Here is a 21,471-nt window from a genome sequence, read left to right as displayed (position 1 = left end):
TATCAAACTATAATTTATAAAAGTCTCGAAATACGTGCAAATAGTAAACGTATAGAATCGAATGGGATGGAGGGAGTATATAATTATGTGTATCGAATTTCAAAAATGTACGGTATATCATCATTAATATATATATTTTTTTGAATAAAATTAATAATATTTATAAATATGAATATGAATATTAACTTTTAATTATTATTTTTAATAAAAAAAATATTATATAACCGCATTAGAAAGGTCGGTTAAACCCTACCGAGTTAGAACACGTCCCCGACTCAGAGTCACAATTTATTTTCGTCTCCTCTTCACATTTTCCCCTCTTTCACAAACCCTCACCGCCGTTGAATCAAAAATTTATAAATCTCGAAAAATCAAATTCAAAACACATCAATTAACAATACAAGATGGGGAAGAGCGAGAAAACAAAGCTAGGAAGGACGCTGGTGAAGCACCACAACAATATGATACAACAATCGAAAGATAAGGGCAAAGTTTACAAGTCTCTTCAGAAGAAGGTTCTGGAATCTGTTACTGAAGTTACTGATATTGAGGCGGTTATTGAACAGGCTGGTGAAGCTGAGCTCCTTTATACGGATAAAGCGTCTCTTAATGTTAAGATTGATATGTATGAGTTAATTTAAGCTCCTAATTGCAATTTTTGATTGTGTTTATGTTTGCGGAGTTTTGTTTCGTTGTTTGTGTTTGATATAGGTTGTTTAATGGATTCGGTTATTAGAATATGTTTGTTATGTTGCGTAACAGATTCAGTTATTAGAATTTGTGGATTCAGTTATTAGAATATGTTTGTTATGTTGCGTAACAGATTCAGTTGTTTGAATTTGTGGATTCGGTTATTAGAATATGTTTGTCAAGTTATGGAACGGATTTAGTTATTAGAATATGTTTGTTATTTGTGGATTCAGTTATTAGAATATGTTTGTTATTTGTGGATTCAGTTGTTAGAATATGTTTGTTAAGTAGATTCAGTTATTAGAATATGTTTGTTATTTGCGGATTCAGTTATTAGAATATGTTTGTTATTTGTGGATTCAGTTATTAGAATATGTTTGTTAAGTTAGAAAACAGATTCAGTTGTTAGAATTTGTGGATTCGGTTATTAGAATATGTTTGTCAAGTTACGGAATGGATTCAGTTATTAAAGTTTGTGGATTAATTTATTAGAATATGTTTGTTAAGTAGCTAAAAGTTAAATAGATTCAGTTATTGGAATATGTTTGGTCATTATTGTGAATTATTTCAGAATGCAGTGTTTTCTGTTAAGTCTGTTGGTTTGAAGTTCGTTCCTGTTGTCGTGTTATATATGAATGTGTGTAGTGTTGCATATTGATTTGGTCAATTATGTATGTTTTTGGATCCTTTGGCTTTGACTGACAGGGTAGGGGATGGTTTCTTTATTGTGTTTTGATTTTTCCGGTTTTGTATGTTTTTGGCTGATATGTTAGGTTTGTGTTTGTGTTTTGTTGAGAAGTTGTTCGTGAGTTTTAAATGTAAGCTAATTGAATTGGTGTTTCTGTTTATTTAAGTGTGAAACATGGATGATGTTGAATGTTACAGTAGATGGGGAGTGGCTCTGGTGCATATGTTTTTTAGCTTTTCTTGGTTTTGTTCTGCCCATGATTTGATTTGCACACAACACACTTACACAGTCTCTTTTTGGTATTTTTTCTTGTTTGCTTCAAATCATATCTGAGTATTACTTCGTTAATGAAGGATTAATTAGGGTATGACATTCCTGTGCTCTATATTTTGATTCAGTCTCGTCCGAAATCTTTTAGTTGTCAAGCAAATGTGCACTAAATTAATAGCATGAACTCTGTTTTGATTTTCCTTAAGTTTTAATGTTCTTCTGGGGTTTATTTTTTGAGGCTCGACTAATTCAGACATTATATTGTATCCCAAGTCTGTATTTTCTTTTCTCTGCAATGACTTTGAATATCACTGGATGGGTACAGGGACTCGACCTCTAATACTATTGAAATGACTCCTGACCAGAAGAGGGAGCAACAGGAAAGAGAACAGGAATTGCATGCCAGCAGTCTTCGTGTTCCACGCAGGCATATGTTTTATTATTATGCTGTCAATGACTAACCCGTTTGTCTTATTTATTACTTACATACGGTATATGACTTCTCTTCAGGCCACTATGGAATAAAGAAACGACTGCTGAAGAGCTTGATACTGCTGAGAGACAATCATTTCTAATTTGGCGACGAGACCTAGCAAGGTCTGATTTCTGACACTTTAAATTAACCTTCTTACATCCACAAAGCAATATACTTGTGAGCTGCATGAATGTTATATGTCATGTATCTTTTAGTAGCTATGATCATAATGTCATAGTTTCCTATCATATGTCTACATGTGTGTATCATTACCACCTATTCTCGTGCTTCTGCTTCGAATTGTTACTTGATCATATTTTTAATTCCTATTAGTCTGTACCACCTCTGTTCCAAAGTAAAATTATCTTTAATATAATACATTACACATTTATCTAGTTGAGTTGCAACTGACTAAAATTATAAAATATAAATAAATCTATTACCCAAGCTAAATAAATCTACAGTTATCCTTTTTTTGGTTAAAGAACAAAGTTTAGACATGAGCACATGTTTTTTTTTGTAAATTATTTCTAGATTCATGTAATGTTTAAGGTTTGCTTATAATCTGAATTATAAGATTTTTGTTCCATTCATAGTTAAGCAAGTGCTTAGGACAGTATTATTATTGTTGATCAAGTCCATAGTATTTTCAAAATCAATTTGGACATAAAATTGCCCCCATTAATTATTAACAAAGCAGTATTTATCTTTTTTACCACAAGTCATAAAAGTAAGATATACTTTGATATCTCATAAATGTCTTCATTAGTAGGTCCTTACTATCGGATTAATATCATTTCTTTACTTTCATCCTGCAGACTTGAGGAGAATGAGAAGCTCGTACTAACTCCATTTGAGAAAAATTTGGACATTTGGAGACAGCTTTGGAGGGTACTTGAACGCAGTGATCTGGTGAGATAATGGTGGATATAGTTGATCAATTTGCACAGTTCTAAAGCATAAATGTTTTGTGAGCTTCTCGCCTTAGTACGTCGACTAGCATATGCTTACCTTTAGTCTATGTAAAATATACTTGGGTGGAGGTGAGAGGTTCCTACTTGTAAATTTAATATAGTGTTAATTTATTTGTCTAAAGCTATAGACACGATTGCGATATGTCTGAGGTTTAAATTGCACTTGGTGGTAAAGACATGCCTTAAAATAAAAGGTTTTACTATTGTGCACACAAATTTTGTTAAATTATAGTTTCCCCGGTTCTTATAGTTTTAATTTGGCATCTTGTTATAGCCTTGGCCTCAACCTGTAATATGTGAAGAAAATGTCTTCTGAATTTTCTCAAGTAAACTGGCTTTTCTTGTTTGTTTTTTAAGTTTTAGCTGCTTCTTAATGCTGATAATTTAATTATGACATAGCACTCTTCAGTCTTCGGTACCTGATGTTCTCTTTTTTTTTTAGTTTAGAGTTAGGTAGGTGCTAAATATTTAAGGCTAAATATTGCATCTGGGTAAATAGATTGAAGTCTGATTAGCTTGAGATTGTTTAGAATGCATAACAACTTTCCTTCCCGGATACAGTGACATAATTCCTTCATGGAACTGATTACCATATCACTTAAATTTTCAACTTGTTCCTGTAAAGTAGCAAGTCACAAATTTTAGAACTCCCATGCAGCTAGTTGATGATAAGAGTAGTAACTATGCTCCTTGAATGCACACATTAACTCTCTCTATCTGTGCAGATGGTCATGGTGGTTGATGCACGAGATCCACTTTTTTATAGGTGCCCCGATCTTGAGGTATTACCTGAATTATAGTATGTAATTTGCTTACATATTATTTTTATGTACAGCTCCATTTCTTTGTACAGAATCACGTGGGAGTGTTTAATGATAGTTCATAATGCACATGTTTTTTTCTTTATTTACATGAAAATATTCTGTAGTGGGGCTTTCTTTCATCAAGTTCAAAACTCCAATTATATGCATAATATGTTTACAACTGCTCTTATCGTTAGGAATACACTAAGACACATTTCAATAGAGCAGAATTAGAAAATAAAAAAATATGGAATAAGTACTTGTACATTGCTAAACAGGCCGAATGGGTGTTCAATATTTGAAAATTGAAACCTGAGTTATAATTGTAGATGCTAACAAGTTACAACTTAGCATGGGATGGGGTAAATTATTAAATTAATCGAACCCATACAATACTGAAATTGAAAAAAAGTTAGTTTTTGTGGAAATTATTTCCTACAAGGAAATTTAAAATTATTAATGAATTAATAGGTTTTTAAAGATAGCTTGAGCTTGAATAATTGCCTCAGATGAATTTTTAACCACAATTAAAGGAGTTTAAACCTGTGATGTTTACTCGCTCAAATAGAATTACAGTAATAAAGTATACAAATCACTTCAACATGAGCATCTTCTGGGTTGAACCCAAATACTACCGTGGCATATCATAGAAAGCTATTGTAGTATGACATATCAAAAAGTCTGGGTGAAACTGGAATGGGTGAGAAGAATTTTGGTGATCTAAGCTGAGAAATGTTGTTTTTATAATATTATGGCACTATTAGAGTGAATGAAGCTGGAAATCACGTGGCTCTGCTAGGTGATTTACCAGAATTTATATCTAACGACATGTAACCTGGGTTAGACAGGGAAGGGATAGAAATATAGGGAGAAGTGGAGAACTATAGCAAAGGGGAGAGAAGGGTGGGTGGGGGGGGGGAAGGAGAGGGAGAGGGAGAGAGGTGCTTCCTACAGGGGTATGATATATCTTCTAACCTTGGTGTTGCTGCTAGAAATAACATAGCAATAATTTACAACATAAAGACTCAATTAAGTTACTAATCTGGCATTTTGTATCTTTTGTCAGAGAAATATAATAAAAGTGAAAATTAAAAAAGTGTCATGTTAATAGATTTTCATACGGATACTTGTTGTAATACTCTTCGGAGATCCTGTCGTAAAACTAGCTATCTGTGAACTTCCGGTGACGAAGCTGTACATACTCCTACATATATCTCCTTTCTGGAGGGGTAAAAAGAAGTCATCTGGATTTATGCCATGTTCAGTTATCTAGCTTGCTTGAAATTCATTTTATGCTGTGTTAAATGACCATTTTCGTTGGTACATAAATCAGTACTGTTTTTCTTAGCCAGCCGATAGTATAAGCTTACCCTTGGTGAAATGCAGGCATATGCGAAAGAAATTAATGAGGATAACAGAACACTACTACTTATTAATAAGGCAGATCTTTTACCATTTTCCATCAGGTATTTTAAATGTTGATCTTTATACTGATGAGCAACTTTGTTATGTTGTACAACTTATGTAGCTTTATATAACTGCAGAGACAAGTGGGCACAATACTTCCGCCTACACGGGATTCTTTTTGTATTTTGGTCAGCTAAGGCTGCTTCTGCAGCCGTAGATGGGAAAGAACTCAATTTTTCATCAGAAATGCAAAATGGTCAGGATGAATCAGTTGATGGTGATACAAGAGTATATGGCCGTGAGGAGCTATTGGCACGTTTACAGTCTGAAGCAGAGGAGATAGCTGCAATGAAGAAATTGAGGTCAAGCGATCCAGATGGTGAAGATCTTCAAAAGAAAGGAAAGTTTAAAGGTGTAACAGTGGGATTTGTGGGGTATCCAAATGTCGGGAAAAGCTCAACAATTAATGCCTTGGTGGGCGAGAAGAAGACAGGTGTTACTCACACCCCGGGAAAGACCAAGCATTTCCAAACAATAATAATTATACCTGATAAACTAATGTTATGTGATTGCCCCGGATTGGTGTTTCCTTCCTTTACTAGCTCGAGATATGAGATGATTGCTTCTGGGGTTTTGCCAATTGACCGTATGACTGAGCATCGCGAGGCTATACAGGTTGCAGCAAATCGGGTTCCCCGACATGTGATCGAGAATGTCTACAAAATATCTTTGCCAAGACCAAAGACATATGAACCTCAAAATCGACCCCCTCTGGCATCAGAATTTCTGCGGGCTTATTGCACCTCTCGTGGTTATGTTGCCTCAAGTGGACTACCGGATGAAACCAGAGCTGCTCGGATAATTTTGAAGGATTACATTGATGGGAAGCTACCTCACTATGAATTGCCTCCAGGAATGTCAAACGAGGAAGATCTTCAGGAGGATTCCATGGATGAGGAACATGAAGAAGATTCATCAGATGATGAGAACAATCATAATCAGATCGGTGAAGTTGATAAAGGACCGACTCTGGAGCATGTACTGAATGATCTGAGTACATTCGACATTGATAATGGACTAGCTTCCAATAAGGCCCTAACTAAAAAGAAGCCATCAGGTCCATCTCATAAACAACACAAGAAGCCGCAAAGAAATAAGAATCGGTCGTGGCGAGTTCAAGACAACGGAGAGGATGGAATGGCAATAGTAAGGGCGTATCAGAAGCCCCTGAATTCTAGACAACCTGTGGAGGCTGGGTAAGATTTTAGTCATGTACTGCAATACCTGATATAGTTTGAAGACACAGGTGGCTTTTAGCTATATATATAAAAAATGAATGAATGTTCCTTCTGGTACTGTAATCACAATTTGTGCCTGTTGGCACTGTTACTGAATATTTATTTGGATTGTTATATGTGATCCTTTTTGTTCTCGTTTAATGCAGTTTATGAGTATTTTCATTCAGAGACAGTCTACACAGAATAAGTATTTATTCACTTGAAATGGTGAAAATTCTAGCAATGATAAAATGCACTTAATTTTTACGAAGTGCCGCTATATGGTAGTATATGGTATATACATACAAATAGATCAGACAGTTGTAATTCTATGGCAGATAACTGTATCAAGTTAACGGTAACAGAGAGACTTGGCCAATATATCTGTCAAGTGGACCTTACTCTTCACAGGCCCTACCTCAAGTTTTTCTTCTTTGATCGGAAACATCAGTGCCGGAGCACGTCGACTCTGCCTCTCCCTTATAGCACTGAGTTCCATCTCCGGCTTAAACTTAACCGGCCCAAACATGAACATTCTACGTCTTGCTTTTGGGGACATTGTAGTCAGAGAAGTGATGTTCACCTTATGAACTGAGTACTCGCTCCGTGCTTGAAGATTCTCTGATCGGTTGCCGCGAGAGAAGCGATCTTCCTCATTGTCAATCAGATAATTAAATGAGCGTGCAGACGATGAAATAATTTTCGTTTCATTATTGTAAGGAATTAGTTTTCCACAGAAGATGATATCCTTGTTGGCCTGGGAGGCTTCGTCGCCGGAGACAATGCTGGAGAAGAACTCGAAAATGTCGGGAGCCGAAACAGAGGAAGTCCTGGGGCTGGAAGGGTTAGAGTTAGTGGTGATTTGGAGATTGCGAAGAGAGAGATCGTCATCGGAACCTTCAGTCGGCAAGTCGAAGTCATTAACAGGGACGATTGCTTTGTTAGCTTCCATTTGGATTGATATTGAAAATTGCTAGGTGTGGAGGTAGAACTATTATCATGAAGTATATATATACATGCATTTGGGAGATATCGTAGCGGATAAAATGATATATGTAGTTGTGAATAGTGGAGACGGCAGAAGAGCAAGGTTTGACTAGCAAGTAGTAAATAATATGACAAGAGTGGTGTCTTTGCTTGCATGTCGTATTGAAGGGAGGACATGTAGTTCGAATATTGTAGTGTATCTTAGTTATATTTAAAATCATTATGAATTGCGGTGTTCTAAAAATCCCCGATTTTTAAAAAAGTATTTGGCCGATATATTTTTTGAAATTCAATTAATATTTATAAATTATTTTTCAATTATATATTTCATAATAAATAAGTTAAATATATTAAATATTATTAAAATATTTAAATATATCCAATTTTTGTTTCAATTAATCCCTCCGATTAATCCCTGATTTGCCGATTAGTCCCTAATTGGTACCTAACCGATAAGTACCGATTACCGATTTTTACAATCATGATTGCAGTATTTAATATTTCGGCATTGAAATTACAGAGTTTGTAACTTTTGTAGGAGGAACTAAAGATGTTTTTGGATCGACAACATTAACATATCAGTAAGTCAACATTATCTACTGTCTTGAAGGAAGGTGACAACCCAAGAACGGTGCAAATCAACAATTTGGATGTGTGTGTGCAATTACATGAAATGCAGACAGGCTATATGTCTCAAAGAGTAGTTCAGGACGTGGACAATTACTTGGGCAAGTTCATAGAATCTGATTCAAATAATTTCGTTGGCGTATGGTTGGACTATTTACGTGTTCGTGTGTCTGTTTCATTGGATATAGCCACTTAAACGTAAAATGAAACTAAAGAAGAGTGCTGAACAGTGGTGCTGGGTCAACTTTAAGTATGAAGCAATACCCATTTTTTGTTTCATTTGTGGAATGATTGATCAAAGTGAGAAGTTCCTATGAACGTATTTTTGATACTCCACTTGAGACAATAGAAAAACCATATGGAATGTGGATGAAAGCTGAGCCTCGAAGGCAAAATCATATGATTGGATCTAAATGGCTTCAACAGGGTGGTGCATTTCCGGCGAAAGATTATGGGAAAGATGATGCAGGCAAAGATGGCAACTCCGAGATTGGCGCAGATGGGATAAGCAATCCCAACGGATCAGGGATAGAGGTAGTGCAATCCGGAAGGGTTGAGAGGGCAAGTAACCAAAATTTGTTAGGCGTGAATCAAGGAAACAATATCAGTAAGTCAACATTATCTACTATCCCTAATATCATGCAAAATTCAAATGTTGAGCGGAAGGATAAAATTGTGGAAATAGAAACTATTGGGCTGCAATTAACTGATCCAAAGAGGCGTAGAACAGACGATCCAGTAACAATAAATCCCAAGTTGAATGAAACAGAAGAGGATGATTTTATGCTGGACACTCAACACCCACATACAGACAACCAAAAAAATGGCTTTTCGGCGGGTCATGTTTTGCAGGCCCGCCATGCATTATGAGTACTCTCAGTTGAAACTGTCGAGGGGTCGGGCTCCCTTGGAATGTTCGGTTCCTAAAAGACGTTGTTAGTCGTGAAAAGCCCACGTTTATTTTTCTTTGTGAAACAATTGGTCGAAAAGATAAACTAGAAAGTATAAGATGACAGCTAGGGTATGAAGGTATGATAGTGGTTGACCCTCAAGGCAGAAGTGGTGGCCTGGTGTTGTTATGGAGAGAAGAAGATCAGGGCACTCTTCTTAGCTTCTCTCAGCATCATATAGACATTGAGGTAAAAGTTGATGGGATGACTCCATGGCGTCTAACAGGTTTATACGGTGAACCAAATCGAACTCAACGTAGGAAAACTTGGGACCTGTTAAGACACTTAGAAAGGGATTCTAACCTACCATGGTGTGTAATTGGTGACCTTAATAACTTTTGTTCTCAGTTAGACAAGAAGGGAGGTGCTTTATATGTATCATGGTTGATCGAGGGTTTTAACGAGACGTTAACTAAAATAGGCCTTATTGACATGGACTTGGTGGGGCATCAGTACACTTGGGAGAGAGGGAGAGGTACGACAGAGTGGCAAGAGGTCCGGCTAGACAGGGCTTTGTCAACAAAGGTCTGGCTTGAATTGTTCCCGTTAGAAAAACTATATAATTTGGAAGGTTCATAATCTAATCATAGTCCTCTTTTGCTGGTACCAAAAAAGCCTCAGAGAACTCCGTTCAACGCAAAATTCAAGTTTGAGAATGCATGGCTTCTCGAACCCATAGTGTGAGCAGATTGTAAAAGACACCTGGTGTGGTTCTACAAATTTTGATATTCAATATAAGGTGGCTTTGTGTGGTAAAAATTACAGGTCTGGGGAAAGGAAATCACTGGTAACTTTGCAGCCCAGATAAAGGAATGTAAGGCAGACTTAAAGCAGTTACGAGGTATGGATGATGAGATTTCAGTAGTAAGGTACAATGAGGCCAAACAGAAGTTATCTTTAAGTCCAGAGCAACGAGAGATATTTTGGCGACAACGTTCAAAGCAGCTACGACTTCAAACTGGTGATCAGAATAGTAAATTTTTTCATGCCTCAGCAAATTCTCGACGAAGATTTAATCGTATCCACAAGTTAAAAAATGAAGATGGAGAGTGGCAGGAGCGGGATAATGGTTTATCTGAGTAAATCACCAATTTATACCAGGAAATTTTTAGTGCAATACAGGTTGATTGGGAAGAAGTTGTCAACTGTGTTCCAACTTCCATATTAGAAGAGCAAAATACGGAGTTGCTGAAAGAAATCTCAGACGAAGAAGTAAAGCAAGCACTATTTCAAATACACCCGGACAAGTCTCCTGATCCGGATGGCATGACACCTGCTTTATTCGAAAAATACTGGAAAATTGTGGGTCACGATGTGGCTTTGCTAGTTCGTGATTTTGTCAGAACAGGGTCCTTGAACAGCAGCTTAAACGGGAGCTAATGTGGTGTTGATCCCAAAGAAAAAATGCCCAATTGTTATTTCAGAGCTTCGACCTATCTCTCTTTGTAATGTTTTGGTCAAAATCATTACGAAGGTCCTTGCTAATCGTATGAAAGCTTTACTGGAGTCAGTCATATCCGAGAATCAGAGTGCGTTTATCCCTGGACGTCTCATTACGGACAACATGATGGTCTCCAATGAAGTCATGCACTATTTGAGAGAAAACGCAGGGGTAAAGGTGGCTTCATGGCTTTGAAATTAGATATGAGTAAGGCTTACAACTACAGCCGTCCAAACGAGCGGTTTGGCTCGGCCCGTTCGCGATTCGGCTCGCCAGAAAATCGTAAAAGTCACCCCGCCACGTGCCTATTCAATATTCCGGCTCGAACCGGTAAATATAAAGAACCGAACACGAATAGAATAACTGGAAACTGTAATCGGCCCGAATCCGGACCGGCCCGGCACGCCTAAATTCTTACCGAACTCATAGGCACGAACCGACACGGCTCGGACCACGGTTAACTGGCTCGGCCCGCGAGTCCTTGCTACGCGCTCGCTGTTCTTCAAATTTCAATGGCACCTTTCCAACGTTCACCTGCACTGCACCTTCCAGAACTGGTCACCTGCGGCTGCCACCATCACTCCACTCACCAGTCACCACATATTTGCAACGGCTTCTTTCCAACGTTCCTATTTCTTCCACCTATAAATCTCTCTTCACTCTCGATCTCTCTCTCAATCTCTCTCTCAATCTCTCTGTTTAATTCTTACTTCAATTCTTCGAAAATATTCACACACTGATAAGCTTACATCTCAGAAATACTCACGAGTTAAACAAGCAAACCAAGCAAATACAGTTTTTTCGGCGAGGTTAATTATTTTCTGGCGAGTTTTTCGGAGAATCTTACAGTTTTTCAGACAATTTCAGACAAGCATTTTAAGCAAATGGAAGAAGGGAGGGGCACACGGTCATCTCAAGGATCGTCTCAAGCAAATACGATGCGACCCCCTCGACCCAATATAGAAGCCGGTAAAAATTCTGAATTTGCTCATATTTTCAGGCTATTCGTTTTTCTTGTTCTTATGAGGCTGTTCTTGAAGCTACTTTAACCTCCATTTCTTCTGTTAACAATTATATGCCTCGTATGAAATGAAACTGGTGTGTTTAATTATGTTCGAATTTTTATAATTATGTATTATAAAAATTGTTATTCTATTTTATTATGTCCATTACTAATTATAAAAATTATAACATGTAAATCCCATTTGATATGTCATATGCTCTTTAATATTAGTTTTATTTATTTAGACTGATTTAGACTGATTGGTTTTAAAAATCGACGGTATGTGTTATTTTGAAACAAAAGAACTGAATTTTTATGTTCGAATTTTTTAATTTTATGTTCGAATATTTAGCTAATTTTTTTATATTAAAATTTTGCAGGGAGTTCCGGTACTTCTTCGAGACATTCATCGCATGTTTGGAATTATTTTTCGAGACAAGCAACACCGGAGGATCCCAACAAAGTTAAATGTTTTTGTTTACTTTGTATTCAAAGTGACCGAAATCAATCCCCATTTCTTCACTCTAAAGGTGTCGACACGGGTACACTAGATCGACATTTGAAAATACATCACGGAATTTCGAAACAAAGTCATGAAAGTGGAGAAGCACACGGAGAATCACCGCAACAAACACAAATTGGTGGTTTTGTGACATCGTCTCCCGGTGGAGGTATGTCCTTTCCACTATAGTCGAGATAAAATGATCGAATTTTTTGCTACTTATGTTACACTAGACGAGTTACCTTTTTCTCACAGTGAGAGTCCTAATTTAGGGCACATGATGAAAGAATCAATAAACCCGACATTTAAAAGAATTCCTAGGAACACGCTTAAACGTCACACACAAAAACAATATTATAGTCAACGAGCGCAATTAATTAAATTTTTTCGTGATTATGATGGCATGGTTTCTTTAACTAGTGATTGTTGGAGTTCGAGTTGCGGTGAACCATTTATTTGTGTTACCGTTCATTGGATTGATTCTGATTATTTTTTATAAAAATGAATAATTGCTTTTGATGTTATGGACGAGTCACACACGGATTATAACATAAAGACGCGAATAGTCGAAACTATTAACGAATTTAATTTGCAACACAAGGTGTTTACTATTTCTTTAGATAATGCTTCGAAAATGATAAAGCTATTTACTATATTGCGCAAGATATTCCTACTACTTTAGATGGTGTTTTCTTGCATGTTAGATGTTGCGCACACATAATTAACTTATCGGCTCAAAAGGGTATTCAACAAATAACCGAATTTTTAGCACCTATTAGAAAAATAATTAAGTATTTACGTATCGCACACACATTAAAGAGACAATATAAAAAATTGTGTAGAGAAAACAGATTAATACCCAAAAAGTGGGGAATTGATTGTCCCACGAGATGGAGTTCGACTTATAAATTAATATGCGAGGTAATTAAATATAAGGTAGTTATCACCGAGTTATATAACTCCGATCCAAGAAATCAAGTGGAGGATAGACTTATTACCGAAAATGAATGGGACCTGGCAATTAGGGTACGTGATTTGCTTGATTGTTATGCACGTGGAACCAAGATATTTTCTTACGTTTACGAGCCAAATGTACATCTTGTTATTATTGAGTGTGTTAATATTATTACTACTTTAAAAGCATATAAAAAGATAATTGTTTTGGTGCAATTATTGTTAATATGAAAAAAAAGTGGATAAAATATTTTACCGAGTTTCCTTATATTTATGGTGTTGCATGTCTTATTGATCCCGGTGTTAGAAAAGAAGGTTTAGAAAATATGTTAGAACATTATTACTCGGTGTTAGGTGTTTCATATAATTACGTGCTTTATGTGCAAAATTGTTTAGATTTATTACACCGTCTTATAGATCTATATACTCTTAGAACTCAAAATATTGCACCACCTAAGACTAGTCATTCTAGTAGGTGTAATCCCACATTGCTTGGTATCCTAACTAAAAAACAAAAATGTATAATTCCCGAAAATGCATCTTCACCTTTAAGTTCATTTAGCATGACTATGGAGTATTTTTCATATAATTATGAGTTGGATGAGGATTTTTCAATACTAACGTGGTGGAAGAATCATGAGAACCAATTTCCGGTATTAGCTAAAATTGCAAGGGATATTTTAGTAGTTCCCGCCTCCACGATTGCTTCCAAATATGCTTTTAGAGCCGGTAGAAGAGTGTTGGACGAGAAGAGATCAAGTCTTGCACCGGATGGGGTCAAGATATGTGTTTACAAAAAGGATTGGGATCAAGCGGCAAAGAGACAACAAGGGAGGAAAAAAGATGACTCGGACGGCGAATAGGATACATGGATGACGATGGATACTTCATCGAAATCGGGCACGTCAGCGAACGATCCACAACAAGAAGAGAATTTGAATAGTTGATAACATATTTTTGCCTTGTATTTTTAAAATTTGTTATATTTTGTATTTTATTTAAAATGTAAACACGGTTTGTTCAGTTTTTTTAGAGAGGAGTTCTCTCAAATCAATTGTAACATTTTTTTAATTAATAAAATTTATAGAGGTACTGTCCACTTTTCATTATAAACATGTTAGTTTTATAAATTCGAAAAAAACACAATATTGAAAAGAAAAATTGAAGATACAAAAAAATATTTTTAAAAATAAACTAGTCACTTATTTACAAAACAAACTTTGTTTTTTAAAAATAACAAATTTGTTTTGATTATTTGATCAAATAAATATGTTGAAATGTTAAAATGTTAAAATGTGTTAAAAATTGATTTTTTTTATTAATCGAACATAATAAAAATGTTATTTTATTATGAATCAGAATTTTATTAGAACTAAAAAAATATTCATCATAATTCGTAGCCATCTAAATATTATCTAAATATTTAATTTTGATTCTAGTTGTACAAGTTTACATAAATATAAATATATATTTATCAATTTTTCAATTTCTGATTGAATTACAATTCACAACAGTTTACAGTTGGTATTACCAAGTTGGTATTCACAGACATGTACATTCCTAATAAAAAATTTAAAAAAAACAACTGAGTGGAGTAGTGGACCAAAAGCATTGCTTTGCTTGCCACTTGTTGCAATTTGGTTATACATAAATAAAATGGTTATACAATATTCATATCATCTGTTTCCACTTTCCACTTTACAAGTTTCTAGCCTCACTTTCCAGCCTGTAAGCATTACATAATTACCAGTTAACCGGCTAACTCGTCTGAATTCGTCAAACGAACGGTTAATCGACTCGTATTCGCGTAACTCGCCTAACTCGGGAAACTCGCCTAATTCACGAGCCGATCCCGGGTTATCATTTTATCAAACCGTCACAGCTCATCTCGGCTCTTTCACTTCTACTTGTCGTTCACGAGTTACTGGGTAATTAAATCGGCTCGCCGGAAATTCGGCACGGCCTGGCCGGCCTGACCGTCTGGCCACCTCTACTTACAACCGGGTGGAGTGTGATTTTTTACGAGCTATTCTTTTGAAGACGGGTTTTCATGCAAGATGGGTTCACCTGGTTATGAAAACCGTTACTACAGTTTCGTACAAGATTTTTCATGGCCAAAACGTAATGGGTCCGATTAGCCCTTCTCGAGGAGTCAGACAAGGGGATCCCCTATCCCCTTACTTGTTTATCATCTGTGCTGAATGGTTGTCTGCACTGATCAGGAAGAATGAGGCTCAAAAAATAATGTCTGGTATCAAAGTTCGTAATCATGCTCCGAGTATAACCCATATGTTCTTTGCCGATGATAATTATTTATACTGTAAGGCTAATGTGGAGGAAACTCAAAATGTGTTGAATATGCTGAAAATATTTGAGGATGCATCAGGGCAAAAGATAAATACCTCAAAATCATCGGTATTTTTCAGCACAAATATGGGAAACAACAGTAAAATGCTAATATGTGATACGCTGAGAATGCAGGAGGCAGACGACCGTAGTACATACTTGGGCCTTCCAAATATATTGGGTAGAAACAAGTCAATAGTACTAGATTTTTTGAAGGACGGGTCAAGAGGAGAGTGGAAACTTGGGGTGGTAAAATTATTTCAAAACTTGACAAAGAAGTCCTGATTAAACCGGTTCCTCAAATAATTCCCAGTTATGCTATGAGCGTATATCTCTTGCCATTAGAAATTAAAAAGGACATAGAGAGAACTATATCTAAATACTGGTGGAGCTCGAAATCTGATGGCACTAGGGGGATACATTGGATGAGTTGGGATCAATTATGTAAACATAAATCAACTAGGGACCTTGGCTTTCGAAATTTTCGTGACTTCAACATGGCCTTACTTGGTAAACAGGGTTGGCGTTTCCGCACTAAACCGAATAGCTTGGTTAGTAGACTGTTTAAGGCTCATTATTTTCCTTCGACTAATTTCCTGAATTCGGCGTTGGGCAATAATCCAAGCTTTATCTGGAGAAGTGTGTGGGAGGCAAGGGAGCTGATTTGTGTTGGGACCAGATGGATAGCAGGGAATGAGGAGAGTATAAATATTGTTGGGCAACCTTGGTTGAATGATGCAACTGATCCCTATGTCACAACGATTTCTGAATCTTTTCCGAATAACAAGGTCTCATCTTTTTTTGCTACGAATTGCATGAACTGGGACACGGACATTATAAGAGACTTATTCAATGCACGTGATCAAGATTGTATCAGGTACACTACGGTGGAGGTTGGGTCGAATGAGGATAGGCTGTATTGGAATAAATAAGCTTCTGGGTTGTATACTGTTAAAAGCGCCTACCGATTGATTCAATCTCAAAAAGGGTTATGGAGCTCTGCTGATAATATTAGTCTGTGGAAGAAAATGTGGAGAATTAAAACTCCGCCAAAGATCTTAAATCTTTTATGGAGAGTAATGTCAGGTAGTCTACCGACTAAAGTGTAGCTGCAGCACCGCCACATTCCAATACTGTCAACCTGTCCAGTTTGTGAGAATGAAGATGAAACCACCTTGCATATTTTGGTTTTTTGTCCTTTTGCTCAACTTTGCTGGCAGCTGTTCAAACCAATGCTGTTAAAGCACAAACAGTGGAGTGGGGTGTTGGTTGAGTCAGATTGCTTAGTGGCTATACAAGCAATCAGAAGCCAAATTGCCATGGTATCTCCATTTGGAAGGGTTGTAGCGACATGTCGCAACCTCTTGGAGGAACTAGCAACAACTTCGTTGTTTTTATTAAACGGTCTGCTAATGAGGCTACTCACTATATAGCGAGATAGTCTTATTATTTTCCAGATCGAGTTTTTAATAGAAATACTGTTCCTATTGAATTTTTGAATATTTTGCAAGTTGATTCGTCTAATTAATAAAATACCCTCTTACGTCAAAGAAAATAGTCCGACTAGAATTTTATCTCTTTTTATCAAATGTTTCAAGTTGAGGTTCATCTCGAGATGTATTAGAATAGATGCCTATTTGAAACAGATATAAGCCTAATTATTCAAAGAGAGTAAAATGTAAGTCATTTTCATAGGAATATTTATCTGAAAATCATAAGTAACAAGCCCGGTTATGATTTATAATTATCTGACAAGAAACCTCAGTTGCTAGAATATTTAATAGGAAGAGTGGGCTTTTGATAATAATGGACAAATGTTTGGGCCGAAGTAGAACTTTCAAGATTGGGCTTACACAAGGAAGCTGAGAACTTTTAAAAATACGGACGCGGGCTGCTACGAAGTTACAACGGTTACATATGAGGTTAATCTGTATTTTCACAAATATTTTCTGCAACTTGTGTATTTACGGAAAAATTCCTTTATTCTTAGAAAGATCGAACAGCAGAACAAAAGAGATACAGATTCAAAAGACAGATAAAAGAATAAACTGATGGAAGAACGGAGTGGGCTGCATTTTCAACACGCATTCTAGAGTTGTGGTGCGTTTGGTAATAGAACTGGTCATATGCTACTACTTCTTCCATTTTTCCTTATAGTTTATCATTACAGACGCAATCAACTCATCTACAAGTTCATTAATACATGTACAAACAACAGTGTGTCAACTCTTTTGAATCTTTCTTGATGCTTGAATATATCTCTTACACTAATATATTCATATGTAATACTATTTATATAAATGGAGTTGCTAGAACACCTTTAGTTGATTCATAACTACTTTTCAACCAAACAAGCTACATAAAATTTAGCTCCTGTTACAAAAATGGCCAGTACTACTAAAGAATCTCATCAACAAATCTCAAACCCTATGAAAAAAATAACCGATCAGGAAGAATCTGATGAAGAAGATACACTCTCTCTTAGTGATCTTCTCGAAAAAACCGACGATTCTGATCATAATCAATCACGATCATCCGAGAAGGTCCACGATAAGTTCGAGTTTTCAAGCCCAAATTATCAGCAAAGAAAAGTTCCCAAACCTACTCGTTTTGCAGCCAAGTCACCTGAAAACATTAGATATTCTATGACACAAGCAAGTCCTGTGCATCATCCCATGCTCTCGAAAAGCTCTAGCAAGACAAGCCCCGGTAAACGTAGCGTGAAGAGATCAGAAGATTATATATTTCAAAAATCCAGAAGCACATCCTTGTACTATTCAAGATCAAAGAAGAGCCCAAAAGGTGGTCTTGAACATGAATACGAGGAACAAAAAGTATCAATATTTAGTTCTCCGTTAAAAGGGAAATGGTTATTTGTGTTACTAGGGTTGCCACCGAAAATTCCAACAGATGCAGTAGAGCTCAAGACTGATATAAAAAATCGACAGAGCCGCCATGCTCCTTCGACCTTTTTTCCTGTCCACGTTGATGGTGGTGGCTGTGAAGATCATCAGGTGGTGGTGCCTGAGGATTCTCCGAGACCGAAAGCAAGTGAGAAAAGAAAGAAGAGCATGTTGGGTTCATGTTTTGGTTCTGCTGGTCCTGTTGACATATAAGCATATCAAACTAAACAATTATCATCAAGGGATTTTCTGGTGTGTGAGAAATGACATGATTGAACATAAGATCAGGAATAACTTTCATATTCGTTGATATGAATGTGTTAGGAACATGTTGATTTGTTAATTTTTGTTCTTTTATTGATTTGTTAGTGAGGAGTAGGAGTACTAGGTATATATTGATCAATGAAGTGGATGTACAATTTTTTGTACCATAAGACTGTAACTTGTGCAATATTGAAAGGGTATATTATGTTTTTTGAACTTACCTTATATTTCGATTAAAATGCTCCTTCCATTTCCTTTATTATTGGTATTCCCTCCCTACACCTCATTTCTTTATATTCTGAAAAAAGAGGTTCGACACGGATTTTAAAACTGTATATAAAATATTGTTGATTAACTTTTTAATTTTTTTTCCCGGATAAAGATTTGAATATTTAATTTTATTTAAAATCATAAAATTATGAAAATGTTTTTCATATGCACCAAAAAATATGTGTCGATCACTCTGTTTGAAATGTAAATGATGGGAACGAGGGGAGTAGTTAGTTAATTTTGAGCACAATTCAATTTTATAAAATAAATATTTATATAATATTTGAGAAAAATGGGCATAGAATTGAGAGGAGGGACAGTTTTTTTTTCATATCTAAACAATGTATCTCGAAGTTGAAATAAAAAAAAGAGGAAGCTATATATACATTGACGAAGGGGGGAGAGTAATTGACTGCTGAAATATGATGCTGGTAACCTTGATATGATGAATCTTCTTCATCTAGAAACATCAAAATAGATAATATATATAATGATCCGCAGTATCACACCGTCCATGACTGATATACTCTATCCTTGGTTGACAAAAACATATCTACGTTAACAGGTCTCTAATATTCCGCTCGTATTACGGAATGTCTAGAATTCGAATTTTATCAGGTACAATATGTCTGTTAGTCTACTGAGTTATTGAGATTCTACATGCAAGTACGATGCCCAATTAATGAGAAAGAATTACATGTGTTTTTCATAAGAAAATAGAGGAATGAAACTGTATTGTTGATCCTGCACAATCAAACTGACCCTTTTTCCTCAATGGTCTCCAATGTACTCCATCCGTCTCTCCCAATTGTTATCGTTTCTGGGAGAGTGTCTGACACGAATTTTAAGATGAATAAAAAATTTTAAGAGTACTGTCCCTCCCAATTGTTATTGTTCCTGAGAGAATGTCTGACACATATTTTAAGAGAATAGAAAGTGTTAAGAGTAGATTAATTATCTTATTAGTTCTTTGCAATTGGACTTGGATTGAAAATATATATCCTCTACTACACTAAAAAGTTCATGTCGTCCTGTACTTTAAATATTCACATGTTGGTTGGTGTGCTCGTGTACAGATAATAAGTATAAATTTAATTTTGACTTATTTTGATTGATCAACACTTATTAATATTGGTGTATTTTCTTACATTTAAAAAAAAATTACATCAATCAAAACACTCATAATCTATATATTCTAGTATTTAGCATGTGCTGTGCTTACAGGCACACACTAGACAAATACTTGAATATATAAAACCTGCAAAGACAGCACAGGATTTTGACGATTAATCATAATTAAAAAAATAAGCCTAATTATATCAAAGACTAGCCATCATCTCCTAGCTACCCCAGATCTGCTTTCATCATGACAGGATCAGGTAAATATATATAGAAGCTTCACTTGCATATTAAGAAATCATCTACTAGCCAAGGAATGTGGTTTGAGTCGTAGATTTGCGTTTCTGTGTTTAGCCGTCTTCAAAGCTACCTACACTATTTAATAATTTAATAATTACCACGTGCTCCCTCCGTCCCGCCGAATAGTTTACGTACACTATTTGCACATATTTCGAGACTTCAATAAATATAGTTTCATAATATTTTTTTTTATTTTTTTTGAATAAAAGTTTAAACATGAAACTTTTTTTCAGAATTTTTAAAAATAAATAAATTATGAAAGTATATTTTAAACGAGTATTGAAAAGCGTACCGCCAAGTAATGTAAACAATCCGGTGGGAGGGAGGAAATAATAATTAAGTCTGACCATATTGCAAGTAAATGTTCTTGAATTTGTACACGAGGAAAGTAAATACTTATAACCAATATTCTAAAAATCTTCCGTTCAATTGATTAATTTTCGATTAATCTTCTATAACGTATCCGATCGATTCGATTTTTGAAATTCAATTATTACTTATAAATTTTTCTTTATTAGAGTATATATAATTATTTACTAAAAATATTATATTAATTAAAATATGATAATTATATAAATTATGATATAATAAATATATATTTGTTGATAAATAACTAATATAATCACAATAATATATTAAATATAAAATAATATTATAATACATCCGATTTTTACTTCGATTAATTCTTACTACTCTAATTTTCACTTAATTCAATATCAAAGACTACACCGATCTTCTTCGATTTTCAATTTTAATGAGAAATCTTGCTTTATGGGTCATAGACATCGGATATTCTTTAAGAAAATTGACCTAAATGACCCCGTTTCAGTAACGGTCTCGAATGCTGCTCTTCTCTCGAGTTCTCGTCCCCCTACAACTGATTAGAACACCGCAGTTAAATTAATCTTAGAATCCAAATTTTTCCTTGTACGCGTTCTTGACAATCCCAAACCATGTTCCTTTGCATCCTTATCCCGCCATATTGGAGTCGTGGTATAAAGGATTATTTTAAGTAAATAAATAGTATCAAATGAAACGATGAATTGACTTAATAGTTTCAAATCTTCTGTTTTTAGTTTGTCTTGTAAAAATGTAGAATAAAATCAAATTTAAAAATTAAAGAATTGAAATATATTCAAATTTATCATGTGATCTATTTTAACAAAAATAACAATTTTATCATTTTACGGGTTATATATAAATATTTCAATCATCAATTTA

At 35.4% G+C, this 21,471-nt stretch overlaps 1 protein-coding gene across 1 annotated transcript; it reads left to right on the top strand.

The window, feature by feature from the left end:
• The first annotated feature begins 257 nt into the window (after positions 1 to 257).
• On the top strand, positions 258 to 6,746 carry LOC141696927 (GTPase LSG1-2). The gene is made up of 7 exons (XM_074501081.1): positions 258 to 625; positions 1,974 to 2,075; positions 2,159 to 2,245; positions 2,942 to 3,035; positions 3,823 to 3,879; positions 5,287 to 5,366; positions 5,445 to 6,746. The coding sequence occupies exons 1-7, from the start codon at positions 405 to 407 to the stop codon at positions 6,565 to 6,567; spliced, it is 1,764 nt and encodes a 587-aa protein (XP_074357182.1). The 5' UTR covers positions 258 to 404; the 3' UTR covers positions 6,568 to 6,746.
• Positions 6,747 to 21,471: the final 14,725 nt, after the last annotated feature.

The sequence above is a fragment of the Apium graveolens genome, chromosome 11 (genome assembly GCF_009905375.1).
Source record: "Apium graveolens cultivar Ventura chromosome 11, ASM990537v1, whole genome shotgun sequence".
Taxonomy (NCBI): domain Eukaryota; kingdom Viridiplantae; phylum Streptophyta; class Magnoliopsida; order Apiales; family Apiaceae; genus Apium; species Apium graveolens.
Note: the sequence above shows the minus strand (reverse complement) of the source record. Positions and strands in the feature narration are given on the sequence as shown.

Bases quoted from the DNA above. Each gene is read 5' to 3' on its own strand.
- LOC141696927 (XM_074501081.1), top strand. From the start codon at position 405: ATGGGGAAGAGCGAGAAAACAAAGCTAGGAAGGACGCTGGTGAAGCAC. The intron at 2,076-2,158 runs GCATATGTTTTA...ACTTCTCTTCAG, and splicing joins AGTCTTCGTGTTCCACGCAG to GCCACTATGGAATAAAGAAA. The intron at 5,367-5,444 runs GTATTTTAAATG...ATATAACTGCAG, and splicing joins CTTTTACCATTTTCCATCAG to AGACAAGTGGGCACAATACT.